The following is an 11,131-nucleotide window of genomic DNA, read 5'->3' as shown; positions in this document are numbered from 1 at the left end:
AGGCATCCAGTATTTGTTTTTAACATTCCAAGGGTAGGAGATAGTGGTTTCTATCAATTTGTTCAGTTGCTCTGTTGTGTCTGACTCTTTGTGACCCCATGGACTGCAGCACACCAGGCTTCCCTGTCCTTATGTCTCCTGGAGTTTGCTCAAGCGCATGTCCATTGAGTAGATGCCATCCAACCATCTCATCCTCTGTCGTCCCCTTCTCCTCCTGCCCTCAGTCTTTCCCAGCATCAGCATCTTTTCCAGTGCGTTGGCTCTTCAAATCAGGTGGCTAAAGTATTGGAGCTTCAGCTTTAGCATCAGTCCTTCCAATGAATATTCAGGGTTGATTTCCTTTAGGATTGACTGGTTTGACATCCTTGCTGTCCAAGGGGACTTCTATCAATTAGAAACCAGAAAATTAAATGATAGTGTGTAATTCTGAACTTATACAGATGTGTAGGATAAAGAGACTTGGTGATTCACAAATACTAGCGTAGTTTACTTTGCATTAATTCAGTAATTGATAAAAGTGTTTACTGCCAACAGATAGTCACGAATGTAAGAAATACAATTCACGGTTTCAAAAAACTTCATGGGCGATCTTTTGACGATCCTATTGTGCAAACTGAAAGGATCAGGCTTCCCTATGAGCTGCAGAAGATGCCAAATGGAAGTGCAGGGGTTAAGGTAAGTTTATATTCCCAGAATGCAAGCATTTGTTCAAATTAAAGAAACCAAATGCAGTAATATTGCCTATTTTTAAATACTTTAAAAAAATTTAACTTTTTTCCTTTAGGTGAAATACATGCATACCAAGAAACAGGCAGTTTTTGTAGTGTGCTTTAGTGACTGCACCAAAAAAAATCTGATACAGAATAATAATCTTTCTAATCCAAATACTTTTATTGTCAAGAAAAAGGTATTATTATTTGGAGAACTTTTAGAGGTGAACCATTTTTAAGGGACAAAGGCAGAGGCATATGTGATTTAGAAAAATAAGCCCAAAAGTGTGTTAACTGCTATAATGAGTTTGCTCTAATTTAGAAGAATCTTGTGTTAGGAATATTAAAGCAAATTCTTCTTCCAAGTAAGAGATGGATTCTAGGTTTTGACTTCTATATCCTAAGACAGAGAGTTTTAGATTGGTTAACAAAAACTAACAGAATACCCCAAAACAGATAGATTGTATGACTTAGCAGTTCTACTCTTAGGTGTATATACATAAGAGAATTGAACCACTTGTGCACACAAAAATTTGTACACTAATGTTCATAATAACATTATTTATAATAGCCAAGAAGTGGGAACAAACCAAGTGTCCACTAGCTGATGAGTGTATGAACAAGATGTGGTATAGTTATCCAGTGGCAGTATTATCTGGCCATAAAAAGACAGTATCTAGAAAACATGCTAACTGGGGGGAGGAAAACAGATATAAAAGGCCACATATTTTGTGATTTCATTTGTGTGGCTCTCCAGAATCAATGCAAATCAGTAGACACAGAAAATAGACTTATGGTTGTTAGGAATTAAGGGTATCTCTACTTCTTAATTGTTAGGAATGGGTATCTCTACTTCTTCTGCTACTAATGGAGCACTCTTTTTAAGTTGATGAAAATGTACTACAATTAGTGATAATCAGTATACAACTTTGAACATACTAAAACCACTTAATTGCACACTTCAGAAGGATAAACTTTATGCAATAAGATTTATATCTCAGAGCTAAAAATTTTAATAGCTGATTTTCAAATTGATATATATGTTTTAAGGTGCACATATTTCCATGTTTAGAAGAGGGTTCTGACTACAGGATGGATGATGAATTGTAGTAAGGAGACATGAGACTTAACAATAGTTCAGAAAAAGACACGATAAGAGATTAAGGACAAATTGAAAATTAGGAAGTCATATTTTAGGTGAAATTTGTGGATCAAGATGTGCTGACTAGAAAGCTGATGGGTTATGATAGCAATAAATGTGATAAAGAGTAATGTTCACGTGTCCTTTAGATATGATAACTTCCAGTTAATGACTATGTGGAACAGTTTTATTCTAAACTACTTAAGTGTTTTATTCTTTAAAAAGAAAATTAAAAATTACGCTTTGTGAGTAGTTTGATTAAAAACAAAATAATTTTTACAGAAAGTCAAAACCTAATTTTTAAGTGATATAATTTTTATGCAGTTATAGTGAGTGCATGTAAGCTGGTTGAAGAGGCTTTGAAAACATCACTCAACCATGTGTTGAACTAAATTTCTTCATCCTTTGAAGATCTTTAGCATTCAGTGCCTCAAGCAGTTTATCCATTTATTTACTCTGACGTTTGTTTGAATATGCTTTAATGTTTATTTCATCTAACTTTTATATTCTTCAAAATAACTCTGTATTGTTGTGCCTCCTATAATCAGACTAAGACACATGGTACTTGATTCATTTTTCCTTATTTTGGTATGCTTCATTTCTTCCTATGTTTATCTTTTTTTTATTATTATTATTTTTTTATTCAATTTTAATTTAAAAAAAATTATACATGTGTTCCCCATCCTGAACCCTCCTCCCTCCTACCTCCCCATACCATCCCTCTGGGTCGTCCCAGTGCACCAGCCCCAAGCATCCAGCATCGTGCATTGAACTCTTCCTATGTTTAAATTTCACATAATTTCATGTAATTCTTGGTTTTAAACTTACCTGTAAATTGATTTGGAAACAAATGGATATCAAGTTTAGGTCTGTTTCATTGTAAATATTATATAGTTATTCATATTTACACAGTTAAATAAATACCTACATTGTACTGCCTGAGAAGTTCTTTAAAGCTCTTCCAAAGTTTAGTGTTTTAGTATAAAATTATTTGCTTTTGGGGATACAGAGATTAAATACATAGCCTTTTCTTATGTAAATTAGTTGTAGTTATTGTATGGGTTCTAAGTTAACTTTCTATTGCTTATAAATATTGTGGTTGTCATTATGAAAGAGTTTGCTTATTTGAATAAAGCATAGTATTCCTTGGTCAAGCACTGTAAAGTTTCATTTTATGTGCTTAAATTCAAACTAGTCAAACCTGTGTATGAAATTGTTATTTTTTTAAATTTAAAAATTCCATGTATGCATCTCTAATGTTTAATTATCCCCTGAGGCCTTGGTAATTATCCCCTGAGGCCTTGGAGTAATATATATAGTTTCTTTTTTTAAATAAAATTTTTTTTCCTGTGTTCTCATTTTCTTTTCACAAAACTGTATTACTAAAGTTTTCATTTTAAAGAAAGATAATTTGACCTTTTTCCCCTTATTTGTTTACAAGAATAGTAAATGATAAAACTTGCTTTTGTGGGAGATGGGGATCTGGTTGTAATACTATGTAATACTATGGGTAAGGCACTGGAACTTCAGAGATGAGATATGATGATACTAGAGCAATATTTTTGGTATGTAAGTTCATTGAGTTAGGACTCTGCCTTTTTCATTAAATACTAGATGAAATACTAGATGAATAAATGACTCATTAAATATCTCCACTTGGGCTTCAGGTGCGATACCTAGAAGAAGAAAGACCTTTTGCAATTGAGCAGGTTACTGGGATGCTGTTGGCTAAGCTTAAAGAGACTTCAGAAAATGCTTTGAAGAAACCAGTGGCTGACTGTGTGATTTCAGTAAGTTTTACCTCAGTACTGAACACTCTTGAATCATATTTTCCAGTATATTAATGTTATATGGAAATGTTTTTCTTCCCTTATCTAGTAAATAACCTCCAATTTTTTCATTCAGGAATGAGTTTCCCATAAAGTTAATTGTGATAATCAGCTAATCTTTAAAGAAAAAAACTAATGTATATGATTAGTTGGTGATTGCTGTACCTGCCACTTACCCTTAAGAATCTTTCTAGGTGGCGCTTAAACATCCCAGCTTCAGGGAACCTTAACACTTACATCAAAGGTTGAAAATGCCCAGTTGGAAATTTGAGATTGTGTATATTCTGTATCCGGAAGAAAGATCCTTTTTTAAAAATGATAAATTAGATGTATTTAACATGTATACATAAATACATATGCATATGTATACAAGTTTTGACATATGCATATACCCGTGAAACGTCATCACAGTCAGTATAATAAACATGTTTATCACCCCTCAAAAATCAACTTAAGCTTTTAAGGTAAAAATGGTTTGTATATAAGGTGAAAAACATGGTGCTTTGATATACATGATGAAAATGATCACTGTAGTCAAACAGTACATCTATCTCCTATAGTGACATTTTTTGTGTTTGTGTGGCAAGAGTACCTGAGATCTACTTTCTTAGCAAATTTCAGCATATAATACAGTATTATTAACTGTAACCATGCTATACATTAGATTTCTAAAAGTTATTCTACATAAATAAAATTTTATACACTTTGACCATTGACTTCTGATTTCCCCCACTCCCCTATCCCTGGTAACCACCATTTTATTCTATCCTATGAATTTGACTTCTTCAGATTCCACATATAGGTTAGATCATGCATTATTTTTCAGAAAGAAAAGATCTGTCTTTTAAGGATTCTTAACATTTAATCATTTACCCTGTCTTTTATCTCTTGAGATCCCGCTATATATTGACAACTAGGTTTTAAGTTACATGTTGTCACCTAAATGTGAATGTATTCTTAGTACTGTTAAACTTGGCTACAGAAGTTCAAGCCTCACATCATCAAAAGAATGGAATATTATGACTTTTCAGTGAATTTAGTAATTATGTCAGAAATTAGTATCAGAATATGGCATTGTGAATTTCTTGGCCATTATTAACTTTGTAATTAGTGCACTAAGCCTGTGTGAACTATACAAGGGGAATTTTTTTCTGTTTATGTAGTCATATCTCTCATGGCTAAAAAAGCACCTGGTACATAAGTTCTCAGTGAATATTAAGTGAACCATAGCTTATAATGTAAATTTTTATCAGAAGGATAGTACCAAAATCAGGATATACAGACTTGTCAAAATTCAAGTTCTTTTAGTGTTATCATCTATTAAATGAAATTTCTGAATTCAGAAAGCAGTTAACTTGAAATTGGAAGAGTCCCAAGTCATTTTGTACATGAATGTACTCAGTTTTTTATAAATCTCTAGACCAAAGGAAAGTGCTTCTTACTTTGATAATACTAAGTATATGTAGTCTTAATTATGTTTTAAATTATGAGTTTATTTTTAATAGAAACATAACCTAATGTTTTTTGGTGATTTATAAAGAAACACATGCTCATCGTAAGCCCCTGCACCTGCAATATAGTTTCCTCTCCCTTTGGAATATAACCATTGTAATCATTTGGGAGTGTATTCTTCTAGTAGTACATACACACACAAAAATGAAATCATGCTATACATACACCCCTTTTTTTTTAATGTAATAAAGATACTATTCCATGACAGTTCAGATTGATCTGATTCTAACATCCACATCAAATTTCTTTATGTGGATATAACATATTTAACCAATCTCATTTTAACAGACTCTTGGGTTGTTAATGTTTCATTATTAAAATATAAACAAATATGTATTTTTATAGAATAGACCAACATGAGATGGATTTAGGTGAACATATTTTTGAAATTCTACAGTATTCTTCTATTTTACTAATTGCTTTAAATTTGTGTTCATACTTTAGGTCAAAACTTTTGATATAGCAGTTGACAACCTTAAAAAAAAAAAAAAAAAAAAAAGGGCTTCCCTGGTCACTCAGATAGTAAAGACTCTGCCTGGAATGCGGGAGATCTGGGTTCGATCCCTGTGTTGGGAAGATCCCCTGCAGGCGGGCATGACAACCCACTCCAGTATTCTTGCCTGGAGAATCCCCATGGTCAGAGGAGTCTGGGAGGGAACAGTCCATGGGGTCACACAGAATTGGACACAACTGAGCGACTAAGCACAACCTAAAAAAAAAAAAAAAAAACACAGTATTTTTTCTCATTTATTTAATTAGAGCATCATTTATTACTTTACGTAAGTTTTGGTGTAATTATTTTCATTTTCAGTTGATGAAATGTTTAAGTAAAATGTATTACAATGAACTAATACTCTTGATTATTGTTTTGCAATACCAGATTCCTAGCTTTTTCACTGATGCTGAGAGAAGATCTGTGATGGCTGCAGCCCAGGTTGCAGGTTTAAATTGTTTAAGGTTAATGAATGAAACTACTGCAGGTGAGCCGTTTGCAATTTGAAAATCACTGTCATTAAAATATTATTATAGTTTTTTCCTAATTAGTACAAGGCATTTATTTTTAATAACTCTGTAATGTCCTGATATCTTATAAGCTTATCATTTTGGAGTACAGCATTTTGGCAGAGATTAAACATGTCTTCCACTGACTCTTGGGTCATTAACATTATAGGGTAGAAAAAATAAAACATTAACCAAATTGTGAAAAGCTATTTTACTTTGAAGCTAACTAAAATGTAGTATCAACATGACTTATTTATTGTTTTCCAAGCAATTGCTTTGCTAATCTCATTCTTTGTTCTTGCATAGTTGCTCTAGCATATGGAATTTATAAACAGGATCTTCCTCCATTAGATGAGAAACCAAGAAATGTAATATTTATTGATATGGGACATTCTGCCTATCAGGTCTCAGTTTGTGCTTTTAACAAAGGAAAACTTAAAGTAAGTAAATGATTTGCTATATTTAATTTAATGGTTAAGAGCATATAAGACTAAATTGAGAACTGTAATGCATGGATTTAAACCCTGGTTCTGCCACTTAAAAACTGTGACTTTGAGCAGGTTATGTAACCTCCCCAAATCTCAGGCTCCTCACCTGAGGATATTATCAGTAAGTATCTCATAGAATTTTTGAGGATTAAATGAATTAAAGTTTATAAGATGCTTGGAATACCATATTGTGGTTATTACGTGTTAGCTATTTAGTGTTGTGTTTGTCACCTATCAGGGAGCATAAATTACATATTTATAAATGTACATAGGAAACATTTTCTAAAATGATTCCCATTGTCTTTAGAAACCTTTCTATCCAAGAATCCTAATCAAAATTTTCTACAGTGTGGTTTTATTTATCTCTCTGTGCTTATCTTTTTATAGCCTTTGGTTTTATATTCATTTCTACATTAATTCTCTTACCCAGACTTACACACACTCTTTCCCTATTACACACATGTATAGAATTTGCTCAGAAGATTAAATGCTTTGGGTTACCCAGAACCTTTTAGAGCCTTTTGTGTTGAAGTGTATATTACTATATTAACATCCTTGTAATCATAAAATTAAAGGGAAATTACTCATAGTGAATATAGGAGTCTGTTCACTGATTCTCCATGTTAATCTGTGGGACGACAGCCCCTTCAGACTATGCTCACATCCTACTGTGATGTTTACCACTATTCCACCACCCATCCTTATGCAAAAGGCTGAAACACACCAATGTGGAACTCTACTTTCTGGCAATTACTATTATAGCTAGATTTTTACCCTCTGCCACAGGGAGATAGACTAGATGTCTTGGTTCTATGGTTTCAAGAGCTATATCATTGAAGTGTGTGACTTTTCTGCTCCTTTTCTATTAGACTGCTTAGCTAAGGCCAGTTGTTCAACAAGCTTATTAAATTCTTGTCTCTCCTCTTCATTTTTTTTTTAATTTTCTTTTTTGGTTCCTTACATGCTCTTTTGTTCCTTCTATATGTTTATAAAAATAGTCTGGCTTTTTAGGGGATTGGGGGCAGTAATTCTTGATTTGTAAATTTGTAAAACATTTTTTAAAAACTTTTTTAAAAGCACTTTTTGTTTTGTATTGAAGTATAGCCAATTAACAATGTTGTGATAGTTTTGGGTGAACACTGAAGGGACTCACCCATACATAAACATTTATCATTTCTCCCTCAAACTCCCCTCCCATCCAGGCTACCACATAACAAACACTGAGCAGAGCTCCATGTTTGATCAATTAAAATATTTTATATTTAATCTTTGGATTGGCTCTCTTGGCTGTTTTGTCTTTGGTTACATACTTAGGACTCTTTCTTTGCTCTCTTAAGCTTGGTTTTTGGCCCATCTGTTCAGTGCTGTTGTAGAACCAAAGAATGTGAGATAATGAACTTTTAGTCATTGCAACTCAACTTTTCAGAATTAAAGTTACTCTCACACATAGGTATATAGATCTATAAAGGAGATAATTCAGAATGGATAAATACGTTGGCTAAATATAATTAATATAAGTGATTCCAAATTTGGCACACCTGTAATTTTTGAAAAATTCTTTGGTTTTAATTTTAAAAGGTTTTTTCAGGGAGGTTTAATTTTTGAAAGCATGTAATATTTCTGAAAATTCAGTTCTGGTTTTTCAATTAAACAGGTCTTGGCTACTACCTTTGATCCATATTTGGGTGGCAGGAACTTTGATGAGGTTTTAGTAGACTACTTCTGTGAAGAGTTCAAGACAAAATATAAGATAAATGTGAAAGAAAACTCTCGGGCCTTGTTGCGTTTATATCAGGAATGTGAAAAATTAAAGAAGCTAATGAGTGCAAATGCATCAGATCTTCCACTGAACATTGAGTGTTTCATGAATGACCTTGATGTTTCTAGTAAAATGAACAGGTACCATGTATGTTTTCAATTGAAAAGTGTTTCCTCATTTTATGTTTGGATCGTGTCTAATTTTTTTCATTCTGTTATTTCAGAAGATAGGCTCTATTTTTGTACCCCCAAATAATGACTTTTATTTCATTTTCCCACAGGGCTCAGTTTGAACAATTATGTGCTTCCCTCTTAGCCAGAGTTGAACCACCATTAAAAGCAGTAATGGAACAAGCAAGTAAGTGAAAGTTCCTGAACTAACCATCAAAACTGTACCATGGTGTTACTTTAATGGGGTAGAAATTTGTAAAAGCAATAAAAAAGTCATGTTTTTTTTTTTTTTTAAGGTTAGTATTTCTTATTTTAGAGAAGGAGTTTATAACTCATTCTTTATTCATAAGACAAGGGCCACTAGACATCAGAGTTTATGAGAACTCGTCCTGGCCCATACTGTTTACATCATAAAACTAATGCTAGTTATATTTGAAGGTATTTTTATAAGTAAGTTTTTAAAGATTGATCAGAAGTAGAAGTGAGAACATGACTGCTTTTTGTTAAGGTTTTTCATGACCAATTAAAAACTAGTTCCTATGGGGATTTGTGGACTCTGAACAGTTTCTTTAAAGTCCATGAAGTGTTTGTCTGTTTTATGGTCACTTCATCATCTGGACCAAGTACAGTGCCTGATGTGTAGATAATAAATATCTATTAAATTTTGCTTTTTTCCAAATTTATTTTTATTTTCTTTTTGTTCTACCTTGTTTTGAGTAAATTAAAAAAATTCATTTTTTTAAAAAAGTACTTTCCAGAGTCTACTATTCACATTTTTTATAAAGACTGTCTTAATTTTTGAAACATTTTCTTTTCCAGACTTACAACGTGAAGACATAAGTAGTATAGAAATTGTAGGGGGAGCAACACGAATTCCTGCTGTGAAAGAGCAAATCACTAAATTCTTTCTTAAAGACATAAGTACCACATTAAATGCTGATGAAGCTGTTGCAAGAGGATGTGCATTACAGGTATGATTATTAGTCTTTATTTTGCCAGAAATATGGTGATAGGCCTCAAAGAACTTTTTAATTTATTATCTGGTCCAACCACTCAACAATTAGCTAAAGTGGTGTTGGAGAAAACTCTTGAGAGATCCTTGGACTGCAAGGAAATCTAACCAGTCCATTCTAAAGGAGATCAGTCCTGGGTGTTCATTGGAAGGACTGATGCTAAAGCTGAAACTCCAGTACTTTGGCCACCTCCTGTGAAGAGTTGACTCATTGGAAAAGACTCTGATGCTGGGAGGGATTGGGGGCAGGAGGAGAAGGGGATGACAGAGGATGAGATGGCTGGATGGCATCACTGACTCGATGGACACGAGTTTGAGTGAACTCCGGGAGTTGGTGATGGACAAGGAGGCCTGGTGCGCTGCGATTCGTGAGGTCGCAAAGAGTCAGACACGACTGAGCGACTGAACTGAACTGAAATTAAAATTATTCCTGATAAATAAAGGTTATGTCTATCCAATTTGTTTTTAAGCTGTCATAGGACTCTATGCCATTAACTACACTGAAGACATTTATTTTATGAATTCTTGTGTTTATTCCTATTTAAAATTACTTTTTTGAGATTAAAAAATATTTTACATAAATTTTTGTAAAGTCACAGAAAGAGTGCGCTGACACTTTAAAATTTTACTAGTTATTACCAAAAACCCAGAAAATTTTTAAATGGAACAGTTTTATTATAACAACTTTGTTAAGCAGTCATGGTAACATGGGGTATGTTTGGCATTTTTCTGTTTAAATATGCTATCCATCTTATTTTCAGTGTGCAATTCTCTCACCAGCATTTAAAGTGCGTGAATTTTCCATAACAGACATTGTTCCTTATTCAATCACATTAAGATGGAAGACCTCTTTTGAAGATGGAACTGGGTAAGTTACTTTTAAAGCCTTGGTTAGAGCTTATCAAAATAAGAAATTGAACCTACTTTTCTTTTTTTTGAACCTACTTTTCTAAATTAGAGGAATTTATACTCACTGGAAAAGACTCTGATGCTGGGAGGGATTGGGGGCAGGAGGAAAAGGGGACGACAGAGGATGAGATGGCTGGATGGCATCACTGATTCAATGAACGTGAGTCTGAGTGAACTCCAGGAGTTGGTGATGGACAGGGAGGCCTGGCGTGCTGTGATTCATGGGGTCGCAAAGAGTCGGACATGACTGAGTGACTGAACTGAACTGATACTCCTTAAACTTGTCAAACACTTTATTATTTTAGAAACAAGGAGAATATAAAAACATGATATATCTGTAAACCATGAATGGCATATTTTTAGTTAATATGTTAATATAAAAGTAAAACATTCTCAGTTTCAAATATAAATCACAGTATAGAAATATAAAAACTTAAAAAAACCTCTATTTGCTATACTCCAACTCTCTTAGCCCATTTTATTGAGATAACTAATTATTTTAACAGCTGAGTATATATTCTCCTGGAGGAGGAAATGGTAACTCACTCTAGTATCCTTGCTTGGAAAATTCCATGGATAGAGGAGCCTGGCAGGCTGCA

General features: G+C 33.3%; 1 protein-coding gene across 1 annotated transcript in view; it reads left to right on the top strand.

The window, feature by feature from the left end:
* HSPA4L (heat shock 70kDa protein 4-like) overlaps window positions 1-11,131 on the top strand; it is a 61,961-nt gene that overhangs the window by 14,301 nt on the left and 36,529 nt on the right. Inside the window, exons 3-10 of the mRNA XM_010860257.1 lie at window positions 535-675; window positions 3,519-3,641; window positions 6,073-6,172; window positions 6,501-6,634; window positions 8,337-8,581; window positions 8,722-8,798; window positions 9,431-9,582; window positions 10,385-10,491. Coding sequence (XP_010858559.1) covers window positions 535-675; window positions 3,519-3,641; window positions 6,073-6,172; window positions 6,501-6,634; window positions 8,337-8,581; window positions 8,722-8,798; window positions 9,431-9,582; window positions 10,385-10,491 — 1,079 coding nt within the window. The remainder of the gene's footprint in view (window positions 1-534; window positions 676-3,518; window positions 3,642-6,072; window positions 6,173-6,500; window positions 6,635-8,336; window positions 8,582-8,721; window positions 8,799-9,430; window positions 9,583-10,384; window positions 10,492-11,131) is intronic.

Source organism: Bison bison, unplaced genomic scaffold, assembly GCF_000754665.1.
Source record: "Bison bison bison isolate TAMUID 2011002044 unplaced genomic scaffold, Bison_UMD1.0 scf7180017864465, whole genome shotgun sequence".
Lineage (NCBI taxonomy): Eukaryota > Metazoa > Chordata > Mammalia > Artiodactyla > Bovidae > Bison > Bison bison.
This window is presented reverse-complemented; position numbering and strand designations above follow the sequence as displayed.